This window comes from Stegostoma tigrinum, chromosome 5, assembly GCF_030684315.1.
Source record: "Stegostoma tigrinum isolate sSteTig4 chromosome 5, sSteTig4.hap1, whole genome shotgun sequence".
NCBI classification, from domain to species: Eukaryota; Metazoa; Chordata; class Chondrichthyes; order Orectolobiformes; family Stegostomatidae; genus Stegostoma; species Stegostoma tigrinum.
This window is the reverse complement of record NC_081358.1, coordinates 79085188-79104005: the sequence shown is the minus strand read 5'-3', so window position 1 is coordinate 79104005 and position 18818 is coordinate 79085188. Positions and strand designations below refer to the sequence as shown.

The following is an 18818-nucleotide window of genomic DNA, read 5'->3' as shown; positions in this document are numbered from 1 at the left end:
TTAAGATGAACTGCTTTGACAACAAGTGTCTTTTTTCAGCAAAACTCAAGTTCTGCACCACCAAAAGACCATTAAGCTTGGTTTAATTAATTAATGTTAATACTATCTATTAGGCTGATGTTATTAAATAATTAAATTTTCAACATCTAGGAATTAACTTGTTAATGCAATGTTAAGCTACTTGATAATGGTGACCAGATGATCAACTGTCTCTTGCCTTTAATGGCAAAAGCTACACCCATGAATATACATATAAAATATATATGATGGAATGTGCTTTGCACATTCAGGCTTATTGGATGGTTAACACCAGTTTATGGCAGTAATACATTTAAGTAAAGGCTCACCTCAGGACCGAGATTCATGTAGCAATCAATAGCTAACACAGGGTTGTTGTTGTTATGTACAGCTTTGGGAAAGAGTTTGTAACTGGCATGTTGTAGAAACTTTTCCAGGAGAAACTGGGCTGGAGCAGCTAGCATTGTGCTTTCACTATCTGGAGCACAGACATACTGAGAGGCAGAAATCATATTGAGGCTTTCAGATACCTGTCACACAAAGAAAAGATAGCTGTTAGGAAGGAAACTTTTAATCGCTTCTGGTCACTAGTGATTAATCCAACATTCTGCGATTGTTTCTTCCTTCATATATTACAGCACAATGCAACCTTTGGGATCTAACCACTTAATCCTTACACAAATAAATAAATCAGTAAAGTATGTAGAGATTTTAAAAGCAATAAACGATTATTTCTAATGGCAAACTGGGAAAACATGGAAACAGTTCATTAACTGCTAATGCAGAGTTTGGGTTTTAAAAGTTTATACAACTAATTAGAATCATCAATATGTTATAAGTATTCTCAGGGACCTTGATAAAATATTTGGCTGAAGTGTAAGTTTTACTGCATGGCTAATGAAAACTCAGAATATGTGCATCTTTGAGACTTAACGTTAAACTTATTCAGCTATTGTTGAGGAAAAAGGCAGAAGATTTAAACTGTAGCCTGAACCTTGCATTGGCTTTGTTAGTACAAAGAGACCCAAGGAATTAGAATCGCATTACTTAAAAGGCTCCTGCTCTGATTTTAAGGGAACAGTCATTTGAACAGAATTGCCTCCTAATGGGGGAGGATAACACAAAATCTTCTCTGGCTGATAGGAAAATTGAAATTAAATTGTTAGCTGGAATTTCAAGTCAAGAGAGGAAAGTAGTGATGCAAAATGAAAATGGCAGTTAAACAAATAAGAATGTGTAAAATGGATTTAAGTAGAAATGGCAATACCTAGTAAATGGTCATGACCTCTCTGCATTGAGAGATTTCTGCTGTTTGCATTTAGCAAACAGAGGCAACGTTTCTGGATGATTGGTAATTAGTTATGTCAAAGTTTGCAGAATAGTTAAGATCTGATCTTTTTTTATGCATTAACCTGATGAGATTTGTATAAATTATATTCATGAACAACAAAGTGGGGAATGCTCAAATCCAAATAACATCCTTATAGCTGAAAGGAAGTAAGAAGATATTCACACATCACTGGATTCAATTCTAGGTTCCATTGGTGGATCAAAATGCACTAGCTAACCCACTCCATCTCACTGTGCTCTGTATAGAAAGATAAGGCCAACAGCTCTAAAAATATAACATTGTTCATAACCTTGTGCCAGTACTTGAGCTCTGTTTGGAGTTTACGAATAACAAGGAAACAACTGTGGACTCCCAGCCTTACCCACTGCTCCTCATGAGAAGTATCACAATAAGCCAAAACAAACAAGCCTTCTCTAGTTTCTAGGAAGAATTCAAATATGGTAGAAAGGAAATGTGCAGAGAATTTTTAATAACGGTTAATAATAATAATAGTTGTTCGTAATAACTAGTAACTGATTATTGGAGTTCTTTCTTTTCACAATGATTGTCGATGATAATAATTATATGATCTCAGAAAACAGAATCAAAACCTTGTCTGAATTATGTGGTCAACCCAATATGGTTTATAGTGAAAATTGATCAACGATACAAAATTACTCAGAGGTCCATTAGATTGCTGATGGATAATGAGAGGTGTCATATGGATGTCGGTTAAAGAAATGGGAAAATGGTGCTGGGTCAGGGAATTCAATTTTAAAAATTATAAAGTTTCAGAATACCTTTAATCTCCCATTCATCATTAAAACAACAACTTGCACTTATACTGTACACCAGTTAAGTAGTTAGACATCCTAAGGGGCTTGATGACAATGGAACAAAATAAAAACCGAAAGAACTGCGGATGCTGTAAATCAGGAAGAAAAACAGAAATTGCTGGAAAAGCTCAGCAGGTCTAGCAGCATCTGTGGAGACAAATCTGCCTTTCACACATTTTCAACATTGCCTTCAACTCTGGATGACACATACTGGCTGTTCATTTTAACTTTGTGCAAGAGTATCAAAGTCAAGTTTAACATATTTGTGTTGAGCATCAAGCCTTTGTTCATAAAATTCACTATCAGAGGCTACTACTTACCATAATCTTGGGTTTGATGACAAAATCTTTATGCCCTCCAACCTGGATGTATTTCTTCATGAGACTAAAGTGATTAAATCGACAAATAAGTAAACCACTGCTGTTTGCCCGTAGGTTGAAGTCAATGTCTTCACAGGTATACCTGTTAGAAACATAGAAGCCATTTACTGTGTAAGTCTCTTTGTACAAGGATACAAGTTGAGCTACAGAGTTCTGAATAATCAATCCTCTTCTCCAAGGGGATTAAAATTGCAAATACCAGGATAGCAAACTTATTTCTATTTATTTCCACTGTGACTGCCTATGGCATTCTTTTCATCCTTTACAGGATGTCTTCATTGTTGGGTAGGCCAGTGTTTACCGCCCATCCTAATTGCTTGAGAGGTGGTGATGAGCCACTATTTTGACTGCTGCAGCACTGCAGCATTAGATACACCCACAGCGCTGTCAGAAAGGGCATTCCAGGAATTTTCTCCAACCACACTGAAGGAACATTTATATAGTTCCAAGATAGGATGGTTTTTGGCTTTGAGAGAACTTGTAGTGGTGGTGTTCCCACATATCCGAAGAAGCATTCTGAAAAAGGTTCACTGAACCCAAACTGTGCTTTCTCTCCACAGCTGCTGAGTTTTCATAGCAATTGATATTTTTAGTTCCGTACGTTTGTGGCTCTGTCCTTACTGGTGGAGGTTTACTTTGGTTTGGAAAGTGCTCAGTTGGAGGTGCCTTGGTGAGTTAGTGCAGTGAATTCATAGATGGCAAACAGCGCTGCCTCTGTGCATTGGTGATCGAAGGAGAGAATGTAGAAGGTGTTGACTGGTATGCCAATCAAGTAAGCTACATTGTGATAGGCATCTTCAGCTACTGAAGCCAAATCCATCCAAACAAATGGAGAGTATGCCAGTACTTTCCTGATTTGTGTTTGTAGGTGTTGGACAGGAACTGAAGGAGACTAGGAGCTGAGTTACTTGCCACAGAATTCCTAGCTGTAGTATTGTGCTAGTGCAGCTCTGGTGAATTATAGTCGCCCAGAACATTGACAGTAGATGGTTCAGCTGTGGCAATACTTTGGAACATCAAGGAATGATAGCTAGATTTTCTCTTGTTGGAGATAATCATCACAATCATAGAAGTCTGCAGCACAGAAAAAAGCCTTTTGGCCCATCCAGTCTGTGCTGGTGAAAAACAACCACTTAACTGGTCTAATCACATTTTCTGACAATTGACACATAGCCTGTATGCTTCGGTATCAAAAGTATACAGGTAGAGAGGTCCAGATTCTTACCGCTTTCTGGTTGAACAAGTGTTTCATCACATTTCCTCTTACATCACACTTAACCTTAAAGCTATGCCCACTGGTCATGGATCCCTCCATCAAGGGGAAACATTTATGCGTGTCTATGTCCCTCATAATTTTATACATCTCAATCATGCTGTCCCTCACTCTCCTCTGCTCAAGGGAAAATAACCTCAGTCTATCCAATTTCTCCTCATAACTAAAACTCTCCAATCCATATCTTAGGAAGGATATACTGGCCCTGGCAGGAGTACAACATAAATTTACAAGAGCAATACTTGGACTTCAAAGGTTTAAATTAGACAGATTACAAAAATTAGGCTTTTTCCTCTAGAATTTAGAGGATCTGATCGAAGGCTTCAAGGTATTAACAGGAAATTAAAGGGTTTCCATTAGTTGCGGATTCTAGAACTGCGGGCACAGTCTCAGAATTAGGGCCAGACCATTCAGAAGAGACGTTAGGGAACACTTCTATATGCACAGGGTGGTGAGTGTTTGCAACTCTCTTCTACAAATGTTTGTGTATGCAGGATCAGTGTTAATTTTAAATGTGAGATGGATAAGTTTTGTTAAGCAGAAGTATTAAGGGATAAGAGCTAAGGCACGTTTATGGAGTTAGGCCACAGATCAGCTATGATGTCCGTAAACGGTGGAACAGGCTCAAGGGTCCATTTCTTCCTGTGTTCCTAAATCTCCTGTGCCCACTCCCTGGTGCAAGCACAGAACTCCAATAGTGTGGATTTCACAACTGCATTCATTACTCTAGCTGTGGTCAAACCAAATTTTTTTAATCATAAACGTAAGTATTCCATATGTCTTCTTATTCGCTTTATCTACTTGTCCTTAAGAGATCAGAATAGATGCACACCAAAGTCCCTCTCACTATTTCCCAGGGTCCCTTGCCTTTTTTTGTCCAGTCCAAGTGCATCACTTATCTGGAGTAAATTCCATTTGCCACTGATCAGCCCAACCATAAATTCCTATAATCTAAAGCTATCCTCCTCACTAGTTACCACGCAACCAATTTTTATACGATCTGAAAACTTACTGTTCAACTCTCCTACATTGAAGTCTAAATTCCATGGGTTCTTCCCCTTGGTATGTGTCTCCCATGCAGAACCGAATCAAAAACCATGCTGAAGTCCAAGTAGGTGACAACAAATACATTGCCCTTGTCCACACACCTGGTCACCTCTTTGAAAATTTCAATGAAGTTAGTCAGACAGAACGTTCTATGAACAAAACTGTGCTGACTGTTCTTGATTAAGCCCTGCCTGTCCAAGTGCAGATTAATTCTATCCCTCAGAATTGCTTCCAATAGTTTCCCCAGCACTGACGTTAGACTGATTGGCCTGTAGTTTCCTGGTTTAACCCATGCAGTCTTCTTGATTAACACTGGTACCTCACCTATGGTCAGAGAAGAATTGAGAATTATTGACTAAGTCCTTGCCACTTCCTCTCTTGCCTCACTTAAAAGCCTGGAATACATTTCATCTGGCCCTTGAGACATACCTGCTTTTAAGTCTGACAGACCACTCAGAATCTCCTATCTATGCTAATTTCTTTAATCATATCAAGTCCTTCTCCTTGATGTCTATACCTATATCATCCCTCTCACTGGTGAAAACCGACACAAAGTATTCATTTAGAACTCTATCAATGTCCTCCAGTTCCATGCACAAATTGTCACCGTAGTCCTTCATGGGTTCTACTTTTTCCCTAGTTCTCCTTTTACCTTTAATAACTTAAGACTTTCCTTTACTTTATCTGCCATTATCCTTTCATGCTCCCATTTTGCTCTCCTAATTTCCCTTTTTAAGATCCCCTTTGCACATTCTATAGTCTACTAGGGTTTCTGCTGTTTTGAGTCTTGGATAGCTGACATAAGCCTTCTTCTTTCGCTTTATTCAATTTTGAACATCCCACAATATCCAGGGTTCACTGGATTTGTTGGTTCAACCTTTCTGCTTTGGGACATGCTTACCCTGTACTCTCCCTACTTCCTTTTTAAATGCAAACCTATGTTCTAACACAAATTTACCAAAATGTATCTGCTCTCAATTCACTTTGGTGAAATCATATCTGGCCTTATTAAAATTGGCCTTCCCAGTGAAAGGAGAGACCCAATCCAAGGATTATGTCTTTTGGGAATTTGTGAGCTGAGTCATTAGTGGTCATAAGAACATAAGAAATAGAAGTATGTGTAGGTCATTCAGCCCTTGAACCTAGCCTACAAGTATGTAATATCATGGTTGTTCTACTCGAGGGCTCAGCTTCTCTTTTGTGTCGGCTAATCAAAACAACTCTGGATATTTTAAAATCTACCTACCTCTTTAACTACCAAATACTTTAGAGATGGACACTGAAGACTGTCACCCAATGTCCATACCACCCTCATTACTTCCTCAAAGTGATATTCGACATGGAGGAGTACTGATTCACTAGCTGAAATAAGGGCGGTGTGTGGAAATCAGCAAGGGGTTTCTTTGCTCATATTTGACCTGATGCCATGAGACCACATGGATCCCACGAACAATATTGAGGAGTTCCAGGGCAAATTCCTTCTAATTATATCCTACTGTGTCTCCATCTGAGGTGGGATCGTGATGGGCATTATATGTAGGTATCATTCCATTAGTATGACTATGTCAGACTGTTGCTTGACTAGCCTGTGGCATAACTCTCCCAATTTTGTCACTAGTTTCCAAATGTTAGGGGGAGTTTGCAGGGTCAACAGGCAGGGTTTGGTCATCAACAATTCCAGTTCCTACCCTGATGCTGAATGGTCTGTCCAATTTTATTCCTTTTCTTGGACATTGCAGAGGACTAATACAACCGACAAAGTTACTTGGCCACTCCTGTCAGCAATTAAGAGTCAACCATATTGCTTTGCATCTGGAGTCGCATACAAACAAGGTGAGGCAAGGAAGGCAGATGCCATTCCTTTGAAGAAGGAAAGTGTATCATTAGAGATGTGATAAGAACTCATGCTGCCGGAGCACTGGCTTGGGCATCTGAATTACTAGTCTAATGATATTACCACTATGCCCCTGGCTCCCATATTGATACTATGTATGACTCTGTTTGACTTTTATAAGACTGTAAGAGAAGCAAGTGTTTGAATAAAAATTTTCAAAAGATGTTTTCTTACTTTGTCAGTTTCCGGAGCATTTGAAGGTATTGACAGACTTTTAATGACTACTGCAACAGTACATATGGAGGAATCATCAGGCCATGGAAGAAATATTAGGTGGTGTAGGGAGTATGAAGGAAAGGACCTCAAAAGGCATGGATGAGCCATGAGGATATGAGGGAGGACGATGAGGTCTATCTACCATGAGGAAGACTGGGATGATTTTTCAGCAAAACAAAGGGGGGTGTCTACTAACCAATCCACTTTGTTCCCACTTATTTTGGTGTTCGAGACTGAAACAATTGCTTTCAGTATCTATTGGAGTCCTTTTGTAAACAAACAGATCAGGTTCTGATGATGTCTGCTGAACTGCTATTTTCACAAGAAGCTTGATGAGGAAAATCATTATGGAAAACTTAGCAAAGGCTTTGCCACCATCCCAAAACTTCATCCCACAACTTAGAGAAGTGACAGGAATGCCTTTTGTCAGTCTTTGTCACTGATCTCTTGCCACTTAAAAATTCACTCACGGCAAACAGGTATCTGGCTGGAGGCATGCAGATTAACCCTGGGACTTAAAATAAATTATGCTCCCAGTTCAGGAAAGTTTGCTGCTCATTTCCATCCTTGCCAACATATTAATTCTTGACAAAGTTAAATTCAGATCAAAAGCAAGAGTTAGAATAAAATCTGCTCTGGAATGAACCTGTCTTCGCAGTCTCAGAATGTGCTAGTTACAGGGCAAAAATTTTGTAAGAATTCTTTTAGCCCCAATTACCACAGTTACTGAAATGCTTTCCACAAATTATAGTCCGGAGTCACTGGAGAACAAATGTGATCAATTCTGTAGTTCTTTCGTGAGATGGCTGCCAAACTCAAAGCTTCACCACTTCTTTCTCGCAAACACATCTCAAAGCAATTATCAACTATGTAATGTGAAACAATTAACTGAAGTAAGATGTACAGTGACAAGACTTAGAAGTCCTACGCCAAACCTCATCTACACAAGTCACAAACTATACTGGTTGTTCATTGTACCTTGATAATACAAAGACACTAATCTCAAAATCAATTTTATTTTTTGTTGCTCGCTCTCTCAATTTTTGTACTTTACTTGGAAAGATGATTTATTGTAAAACTAACCTCGTTTGAACCTTAGTTTCAACAGAAATTGATTTAAAAATATAAACATTCAATAAAATTCCACAAGTTCATTGAAACTTACCTGTTTAGATCATACTGTACATTCTGTGTCAGATCAACATTCAACAGTATAAAGTCATGTATGTGACAGCGAGAGAATGGCATCCTCAGTTTGCTAGCATTTAGCTTGCTGTTCCATTTTTGAATTCCACAGAGTGCATAATGAGTAATTTTTGGTGTGGCCTCAATGTGCAGCATTATAGTCTTCAAGGAAACACTCTTTGTGGAAACTGTGGGTTCCTTTGTTCCACTGTTTAAAAAAATACAGTTGGTCAAAACCTGTACACAGTCATTTCATTTCGCATGTCCTAACACCACAGAAGTTTATAACAATAAAATCACCTAAGCTTCACCTGATTGCTGTCTATGAAAACTTAGTATTCTGAAAACGGCTGCAGCAACTGTCTATATAATAATGACTGCATTTCAAAATAATTCAGGTTTAAATTTGATTTACATGTTTCAGAGAGAAGCAAGAAGGTGCTTATATGAAAATCCCCTAACTGTTTTTGGACTCTGTGTGTGGGATTTAATGCCCTCTTTAGAGGTGAGTTTGGAGGTGAGAGAATTTAATCAGACCAGTGGGTGTTGAATGAGGACCTCACCACCATCCTACCTTTGCCCTGATTAAGCCAGGGCTGGATGCCCTACAGATGGCCTTCCTGTCCCATCCACCAATAACGTCTGCGAGGGCATTCATTTTCACCATCCTACAACGACTGACACACAACCAGTAATGGGGGGGGGGAACTCTCTTCATGAGGGAATCCAAAAAAGCATATCGTCAAGTTTACTTATGGGTTCACAGATTTATGCTTCACAATGGTCCTGTGAAACATCCTAAGACGTTTTACTGAGATCATGATATAAATACAATTAATTAGTTATTTTTATTTGATTATGCAATGCTTAACCTAGATATGTTTGATGTGGATATTCAAAATGGAAAGCATTTGAACCCCTGAAACTCAGGTGGATTTGGAAGGCTGGGAGGTACTTGGAGAGGGGGAGAATCGCCCATTGCAAATTTTAACTTCCTGGACAATTCCCACAGATTCAGCATACAACTTGGAGAAGGGTCCAAATGTGTAACTTTGTAGACATGTCCAGCTTCCAAATATCCAGAGATCAGAAAATCAAGGCCTACATTTAGCCTTACATTCTCTATAGATTTTGCAGACACTTTGTTATAAACCACTGTCAGCGGTGTTTAGACAACATTAAACTAATATTGTGCCTCACAGCAAAAGCATATGCTCATTCATAGAAGGATACATATCCAAACTGTTTTTACTTGACAGCTGTTGACTTCTTTATCATGCATTTCAGAAGTTTGTAATCATTCCTTTCATTTTGCTTTATTCCAAATCTTAACTGGGGCAGGACAAGAGGAAATAAAAATTCTGGCAAGGAAAAAGGAACAATCACAGTAGAATGTCCCTCCTGTGTATTCTATTGCTGTCTATCACTTCAGCTTGAGAAACAAGAACCCTGCAAGTAAAGAAGCTATTCTTTAAATAAAAATATTCTGCCATTAATATAGTGTTTTATTTGTCTTTCCTACCTGTTTGATTCTGATATATTATGAACATTCCAAAGGACACAAGAGTCATCTATGACGAGTATAAATGGCCACACACACTGTCGTTTCACCCCCATCTCTTCTTGGCGGTTGCGTTCTAATTCCAAATTGTGATATGAAAGTTCTTTGATTAGAAAATGGGCAGCACCTAAAGAGGTTAGAAGTTGAACAATGAATTAAACAATGTGCTAATCCTATGTCCTGGATATTTGCAGAGAAAGTATGTTTAAGATTGCTACTGGTTCAAACCATTTTGTTATGTGAAATGTAAGTAATGATTAGCCACCAGTTAACAATTGTAGCTGTATTCTTCTCTCATTTCAAATTCACAGAATATGATTACTGTTAAGTCATCTGCATTTGATTAATGTTTCTCCTCAACATAAAAAAGGGCACTGCCTTTATTTAACTGGGGGTGGGAGAAGAGGAGAGAGAAATAGGACAGGGTTCAATTAGTACAAATCTTAGGCAAGTGGGCTTTCATGTTTACTTCCCAAAAGAACCATTTTAAGTTTAAGATGGATGACGACATTTTTGGGACTGAACTGGCAGCCAGCCTGGAGGTAGGTATGGCCATAAATAAGCCCTGCATCCAGTACAGCCAATCAGGCTCATAAACAACCTAACTTTTCAGATGCTTTACGCTTTCCCACACAAAAATGGACGAATTTAGGTGCAGGAACGACCACGGTAGCCTGACTGCTAAATCTATTTATCAAAAATTTTAAAAAGATAGAGGGAGAATGTTTATGACCGGAAATTCCCTTTCTTTCACTTACCTGCCATTGCAGGCTGTTGCTCTGTTCAACCTGGATGGATTTTGATAGGTCCTCCAGCTTTGAGATCTCACCCATCATTGTTAATAGAATGCAAACCTGTCTCAATTTTAAATCACAGGAACACTCCTACGTAGGTTCAGGTGTGACTGCCTCATCCCAGCCTTACCCAACCCCTACAGGGGTGGATTCAGGACCCAGTAACAGTTCTGAACTTGGTTTTGCATCCCTGGAGGAAAATGCCAGTTCTTGGAGTGAGATTAAGTCTCCCTCAACTTGTGCTCCAATACTGGTTTGGTCCTGAAACATTTTACAAAGTCCTCTTTCCTGACCTAACAGGCAAACCATCCCAGTCTGTCTTCACAGAGTTGGCTGTGGAATTTGAAGACTCACTCTCATTAATTCCTGTGGTCTTATCTTTTGGGCGTCTATTTTCCATTACTTAGTTTGCATCATGCCTTCTGGAATGGTCCAAGCTAAACTCCATATTCTCTTGAAATTATGCAGTTAGGAAAATATCAAAAGCACAAATGACCGATGGAGACGGTCCCAAAATCACAACAAAGTACAATGCTGTGTGCAAATTGAAACCAATCATGAAAAAGTAAATTATTTTCAGGGTCTGCCCAGAGCACTTAGATGGGGGAGTTTTACTGGGTGGGAGGCAAAAATTCAGTTTCCCTAAGGCGAGTTGAAGTGTGCTATTAAATTCTGAAAACTTTTCAAGTTACTTTATTGAATGCTCACTGATGCTCCAGCCCAGTGGAATTACATTCACCAGCACAATCCTGTTAGTCAAAAGCTGGGAAACCAATGTGTTTACCCAAGTACACACATATATGAGGCACATGACTTCTTCCTCCAAACTCCAGTGAGTATACAATTTTTAAGTTGCTTGGTTCCTTCAAAACCACGGCGCTTCTTTATAAGAACACTTAGTGTTAGGAGTGAGCCTGTCCATGATAATCATGGGAAGTCTCAGACATAACCAGCCTGGCTTGTTGCTGTTCAACGCTTGCAGTTTTAGCGATGAAGCCTGACCAATCCAACAAGCCTGCCCAAGCGAGGCAGCCATACTGGACAATGCTAACAAGGCTGACTGGGACAGGCAAGGAGGGCTGAACTCAAAATGGGCTGAACTCTAAAAGTAATCTTCGGTGGTCGTGTCCTTGTCCCCGCTTTTGGTGAAAAGCTGAGAGATGTGTATGTTCTCCTAGTTGTGACACAAGGTCACTCACCTGATGGTGCATGAACCACAGTGTTTTACACTCCTTTTATGCGATAAGAATGAATTCTGGGACATGTGTGAGACGCAATGCCACTGTTGGGCTAGTTGTGCTGGGCTGGTACTAATGAGGGGACAGAAAATGGTTGCATGAAGCATCTAATGGGAACATCTGGCATCAAAGCTCTGACAAAACTCTTCAGTGGCAACCATACATTCACAGAAGCATGAAGGACTAAATTGGCAATGATACATACCCTGGGCGAGTTCAGCAAATTACTCATCATCTGGCAGCTCTGGGTCTAGGGTGTCTTAAGCCATTCTTGGATAGCTTCATCAGTTGGGATGGCTTCTTGTTGCCATCCATAGAGAGAAAAACAATGTCTACTTTCCCAGAAAGCCTTTTGGAGTACCTCTAGGGAAGCATCGCTACAGTGTAGCACCATTTTTTTCTCCAGTCTCTGCCACCTCCAGGCATGGGTGGGGTGATAAGCAGAGGTTGAGTGATGCTCCTGGCCTGCAGAGAATTAAGGGCTGTCTGGATAACTCCTAAATATGATGCCCAGACATCAGAGCTCAGTAGGCCCTGGCTACTTTCAGAGCTTCCTGTCTACAAAATTTAGCATTTTATCTCAGCATGCATATGTAATGAGCTTAGAAAAGCATAATCTTGCAGGAAAACACAATTTGCTCAAAGCGGAAGTTCCTCCCAAGTTTACAACATCCCTGCACTTAGTCTCAAAAAAGAGAATTCCACGCAATAAACTCTCTTCTAAGAGAACAGCAAGGAGACTTTGCTATTATCAGTAAACAAAACAAAAAGTAGAAGAAATTCAGATAGCTTTCACAAGGAGAAAGCTTTTAAAGGAGTGCTCCTCCTACTATAACTAAAAACAGGAAGTGCTGGAGAAACTCAGTGTGTCAGGCAGGATCTGTGGAGAAACAAACAGAGTTTCAAGGCCAGTTTGACTGCCCCTACAATTTTGTCTTATTCTGACAATGAACCAACCTGAAGCAGACAAAAAATAGACAAATGAGGAACGCTATGATTTACGAGCTGAATGCAAAAACATCATACTTTGACATCTTGTATCATGTTTTTGTTTTATTGACAAGATCTCATTAGTGAATAAAAGTCACATAACTGTGCATTCATATATTGTCTAATTTGATAGTTAAAGGTCAAACAACAGAAATAAAAATTAACTGCCATGAAAACAGGCTGAATCACTCCCATGAACCACATGCCAATTTCAAAATATAATGTCACAATTACTAGACGAGAAAGACATGGACTCTGCAACTGTGAAAATTAAACTACTTCAAAACATTTACAAATCATGTTACACAACCTGTTATCCAATAAATCCATGAAACACTTACTCCTCACTACAGCATAGCCCAAAAAAAAGGCAATGTTTACTTACCCACCCCTGCATCATTGAACATGTCAGGTAGTACCAACATAATGTGGTTGGGCCAATATTTACGATAGAGAGGCATTTCAAACTCTTTGACCACAAGGATATGAAGGTGGTTTGCACCCTCTATGGCATGGTAGAGATTCAGAAGGCCATGCTCGTGTCTCCCAGTAGTAGGTGTAAAGATAGGACTCTTCACTGACTTGGGATTCTGCCAAAACAAATTCAAGAAAGCAATGCTAACTAAAAATATTTGTGTCAAATAATTGGCCTCTTTTTCACATAACTAGAACAATCAAAGAGTCTATGCATTATATAAATTTCCCAACTTTATGCATTTGAAATTGTCAAGTTACTCCACTTATGAGCAAAATAGTAACTTTTCTGACACAATAGTCCGGCATATACTTCGCTCCAAAATCTAGAAGGCAGGAGCTCTTTAGTAGTCAGATAACCCTCAGGAAACGGTTTCTCTCAGATACTGTCAATTTAGCATCAAGAACTAATTTGCATTTGCTACATCAATTTTCAGGCTGCTGACAAGATAGACCTTTGCACCAACTTGTAGATAAGGAGGCAAAAGGAGCCAAAGGTTGGGGGCAAATGAGTCACTGAGGTCAGGGATACTTGAAGTTTCTATCATGGGAAACTAGAGATGAGGTTTTGTTAGGATGGGAATCCAGTGAGGGGAGACCAGCATGTGTAACAATTGGAAGCTGAAGCCAGGGAGCACAGAGGAGGACAGGAGTGATTTTTGAGGTGGGGGCGTGGTCAAAGGGACATCATAATGGTCAGCCATGATGTTTGCGTATTTGCTGATACATTCTACTTTCTTAAAAACAGTAAAACCAGCCTGACTCCAAGCTAAAACATAAGACAGATTCTAAACAAGGCCTCACAACTAAAATGCATTGTCTGACTTGAGATGCCATCTCTCAGACACACTGATAAAACCTTTAATTATTTCGGGGCAATGGCTTGAAAGAAATTCTGGGATTTGCTTTTTAATCAGTAGAAACCTGCATCTTCTTCCTAACTGATAAAAGATTCAACAGGAGGCAGTCAGCAAGTCATTTTTAGGGTTGTTGCCTTTCTGCTTATATTTCTGAGTCGGTATACCTCCACTTACACATTGCACCTGAAGAAGGAGCAGAGCTCAGAAAGCTAGTGGTTTCAAATAAACCTGCTGGACTCTAACCTGGTGTCATGTGATTTTTGACTTTGTTCACTCCAGTCCAACACCAGCACCTCCACATCATGGGTGTGGTAAAACAAGGTCAGTTGTTAAGGGGTGGCAAGCAGACAACTTGGATGGCATCGGCCTCCCTAACCATAATCTCTTCCTTTGGCATCTCCACGAGAATCCCTCCTCTTCCAAACTTTAAACATTTCTGCTCCTAATATTATCTGTTTTTTTGTTAATTGACAGGATAAGATACCACCTTTATTAAAACGCATTGACTACTTGAGAGCCGTTATTTATTTATCTTCAGCATTTGGAGTGATTGGGGCAATAACAGTGTGTGCTTCAAGTCGTAAAAGTCATTCTTCAGAACGATGCACTAAAATATTTAACAGTAGTTCTTATAAAGATAAAGCTTGAAAATAAATGACAGTAATGCAATTAAAAGCTAAAATCTACACTGCATTACAATAATCCTGCATTAGGCTCAAGTGTTGGTTAGGTCAGTTGGTTGGATGGATGGTTTGTGACGTGGGTTCAATTCCCATACCGGCTAAGGGTCACCATGAGGGCCCTTCCTTCTCAACCTTGCCCTCACCTGAACTGTCAGGTTATTCTCACCACCAATCATTTTTTTTTAAAATGAAAGCAGCTTCTGGTCCCTATATATTATTGTGACGTTCATCTTCTTCATGCACAAAGCTATACTTGAACAGTTAACAATTTACATGCTCCCTAACTTCAAAAGGACATGGATGCATTGGACAGGATTTGAAGTAGAATGGCAAAATGATTCTAAAGCTTCAGCACTGACGTTGTATACTCAACTGGTCTTCACAAAGAAAACATAGTAAGAGAATATACCTTAGTAATTTAAAATAATGAAAAAAAAATCTAGTATAAGTAGAATGACAAGGCAAGACGCCATGTTAATCTTACTTTTGGATGGTTTCTTTTAAATCTTGTTCAAACTCCCACTAAGAATTCAAAAGACAGACGGGTGTTCTGCTCAGTCTAAATTTTTCAAACTAAACATGATAACTGATCCTATGGAACAGTGGTTACACTTCAATATTATTCAATATCAAAACTGCATTAGCCCAAAGGGGCTCCTACAATTGCTGACCTTATCTGTGACAAGTGGCAGACGCATACTTTCCAGGTGTTTACCCTGTTGGCTGAAGACAAAATGCTGCTCTTTTGACTTTGGGATAATAAAGTGAAGCTGCACTTCCTCTCCCAACATGGAAGAAGAAAACGTAAATGCATGCAGTGTAGAATCAGAAACCTGAAACATAATTAGATGATAGATTCAATCTCTCCTCCAATGAAGCTTTGTACTTACATGTATAAAACTGGTAATACAAGATATAATTTCAGTGAAATCTTATACAGACACACTTTTTTGTATCGTTAGTACTGAATAGTATAAAGTGAGCCACAACTTAGAAATTAATGAAAAAGAAATATTAGAGATAAAAGTAATTTTGAAAATCACAGAAGTAAATGGTGCAGTTAAAAGTAGGAGAAAAAGAATATACAGAGATGTCATAGGTAGAAAAGCAAGCAAGATATTAAATGATGAACCACAGGGACAGTGAATGGCAAGTGGATGCACATCATTGCTCAATGAACTAATTAAGTTAACATTGTCAGCATAAACTTTACAATGGATTGTTAGCAAGTTTAAAAGGAATGAACATGAAGATCAAGAAAGATTGGCCATCCATAACCATAAAGGTTAGAAATGATTGCAGGGAACATCTGCTAGTTGGTGAGAAAAGAAAAGACTGAAAATTATGGTTGTCTATAAAGTACTTTACAGGAAATTGTACAATCAAGTGAGCAACACTGTTGTTGTGAAGTTTAGATTAACAGAGAGCTCCAACATGAGGTTAGTTCAAAAGGAATGTTGAGATACCAAAATAGTTGGTCAAGTTGTGAGTGTTAACAATCTAATATAGGTTTAATTTAATAAAACTAATAAATGATGGAGGGTAGTGGGTGAGCAACTGCATTTTCTAATTTGTACTGCAATCTGTGGTAGCTGTCAAACGGAGACTTGAGGCAGTGCTGCATCAGTCTGTACAACAAATTAATGGGAACTCTCATTCACATTTCACAACACCTTAATGATCATACCAGTGCTAAGAATGTGCTTTTAAAATTATATGTGATTTAGGCCATATTTATGACAGGCAAGACGTTAAGGACTTCATCCACAAAGAGAATGGACATAATCTGGATTATTCTTGCACATTCCCTAAAAGATGATTATGCAGTGAAATTGGTAAAGTTGTACAACCAGCAGGCGCATCTTAATGACAGGCAATTAGTATATTCATTGGCTTAAAAGAGCGAAGAAAATATGCATATTTTACTTAGCTTTTTATTTCACTTACATTAAATAAAACAAGGAAAATAATTTGTGGTACAATGCAGAAACAGTCAAAGGTCTATGAAGCATGTAAATAACTAGACTGCAAGATTTAAAAAAACTAAATACCCAAATCCAGTTCTGACCTGCATGGCTGGGTTGAAGTCTGTGTAATGATGGCAGTGTTCACAATGGTGGAAGGTGTTATATGCAGCATACTTGGTTAGCATGATAGAGACAGTCTCTCGTTTTGCTGATCCTTCAGTAGGACTGCATTCTTTACCACTTTCTGGAAAATATGGAATGCCTCATTATCAACTATAACATACAAAAAATAAAACTAATTCATAAATATATGAAACCAAGGAGCTTGTAAATATTTAGATCTCTTGATGAATAAATATAGCACCACTATTTTGACCAAAGTAAAATGAAATGAGATGAAGCATTAAGCACAAAGGAGGTAAAATTCTTCTGTGGACCATTTTATTGCAAGATGTGGTAGATTATTTTGCATGAGTTAAAGGCTTTGTTAAAATACCAGTTAGGCATTTCACTGTCATGCTCTGTCCATTTGTCATACATAGTGTGCAGAGAACTCCATTAAACTTACTAATTACAAGTAGCCACTTTGCTATTTTTAAAATAAAATATTTTTTGAAGGAACTGTATGCCAAAAGCATTAATTACTTTGATTGAAATTTCTTGTCCGTGAATCCACTGGTACGTGAAACCAGATGCGGTGCTGGCAGTGTACAACGGTTTTATGATGAAATGGAGAAGTCTTGTGACTGAACTAAATTCAGGATGGCCTCATCATTACAATCCTGTGGATACCAATTCAGTGACCCAATGCAGCTTGCTTGTTTGCATTTTATCAATTCTGTCCCTTGTCAAGGTCTACAGGTTGAAGTCCTAATTGAAGTATGAATGGAAGCGTGTGGGGTGATGGAAGTGGCCAGGTAATGGTGTGCTATTATTTTACACTCTTCAGAGGGTGGCAGCCAGTGTGATGGCAATGATGGCGGTTGTTTGGAGGTGAGGGGGCAGGGGAGACGGGTGGGGGGTGTTATGTCAACAGGGAAAAAAACATTTATGATCATCGGGATGTAAACTTTGCAAAGAATCAAGACTTTCTGTAAAGTTTTCTCTGTTGAAATAAGTACTCAGAAGGGAAAACATTGTTTGGTTGTCAGATTTACAAGCTTTTGTTCCCCATAAAACTATTTTGAAATACCTCAATAATTATTTATATAAGGCAGAGGTGCCAACTGCTCATAGCTTCTGTTATTAATACTTTAATGACCTGCTGATTGGCACTTTTAAAAGGTGTACCATCAGCAGTTGTTTTGAAGAAAATTATGAACAGGTTTTTTAATCATTCCACATAGGCCATTTTCACTGCAGAGATCAATGGATCCGCACTGGGTGTATACTGAGTCAATGAATGTGGAAGTGCTGTGACTTGGCAATTGGCCTCTAAGGGACCATGAGAGTGGGTATGGTGTAAAGGGTGGCATGAGGCAGATCTCCTTAACTTCTGCTGCATTAAGTTTTGAAATCAAAACCATGGTTCCGAACTCCTCAGAGGGACCATAGAACAACAAGTTCTTGAGAGGATTCAGCTTCAAAAAATTGCAGCAGATGAAAAGATACTGCCTCTGTTGTGTTATGTTTCACAGTCAATATACCTTTAAGATATATAACTATGATATGAACACTGCATCATAACACATAACCTGGAGGTATGAAAATCTCAAACTTCATCTTAATTTGGATCATTTGAAGCATGACACACTATGTGAGAATGCTGTTCTGTGTTATATCAAAGCTTAAATATAACGCAAACACTAGATGTGCCTGTGAAGGTAATATTTTGACAAAATCATCGCTGTAATAAAAGTGTGCTCTTCAATTTCCACTCTTAGCTTCTTTATTTCAAGGGATGATATAAGCATAACTGCATTAGGAAGCAAAACCTACATCAATCCCCAAAATGCAGAAGCTCAGTTTGCTGATTAAAAACTTGGGGATATTGAGAGGAGCAGTGGAAATCTCAAAATCAGGATCCATCTGCTATCTTTACTGATCCACAGCATCCCTGCCATTTCACAGAA

The 18818-nt window shown here is 38.8% G+C and overlaps 1 protein-coding gene across 5 annotated transcripts in view; it reads right to left on the bottom strand.

Moving 5' to 3' along the window:
* The window catches only part of greb1l (GREB1 like retinoic acid receptor coactivator), a 327170-nt gene that overhangs the window by 7756 nt on the left and 300596 nt on the right, over positions 1–18818 (bottom strand). For all 5 annotated transcript variants that reach the window (XM_048529559.2, XM_048529560.2, XM_048529561.2 and 2 more), the window contains 7 exons: positions 16848–16990; positions 15451–15612; positions 13148–13352; positions 9702–9867; positions 8160–8387; positions 2505–2646; positions 348–548 (listed from right to left, as the gene is read on the bottom strand). In XM_048529559.2, coding sequence (XP_048385516.1) covers positions 348–548; positions 2505–2646; positions 8160–8387; positions 9702–9867; positions 13148–13352; positions 15451–15612; positions 16848–16990 — 1247 coding nt within the window. The remainder of the gene's footprint in view (positions 1–347; positions 549–2504; positions 2647–8159; positions 8388–9701; positions 9868–13147; positions 13353–15450; positions 15613–16847; positions 16991–18818) is intronic.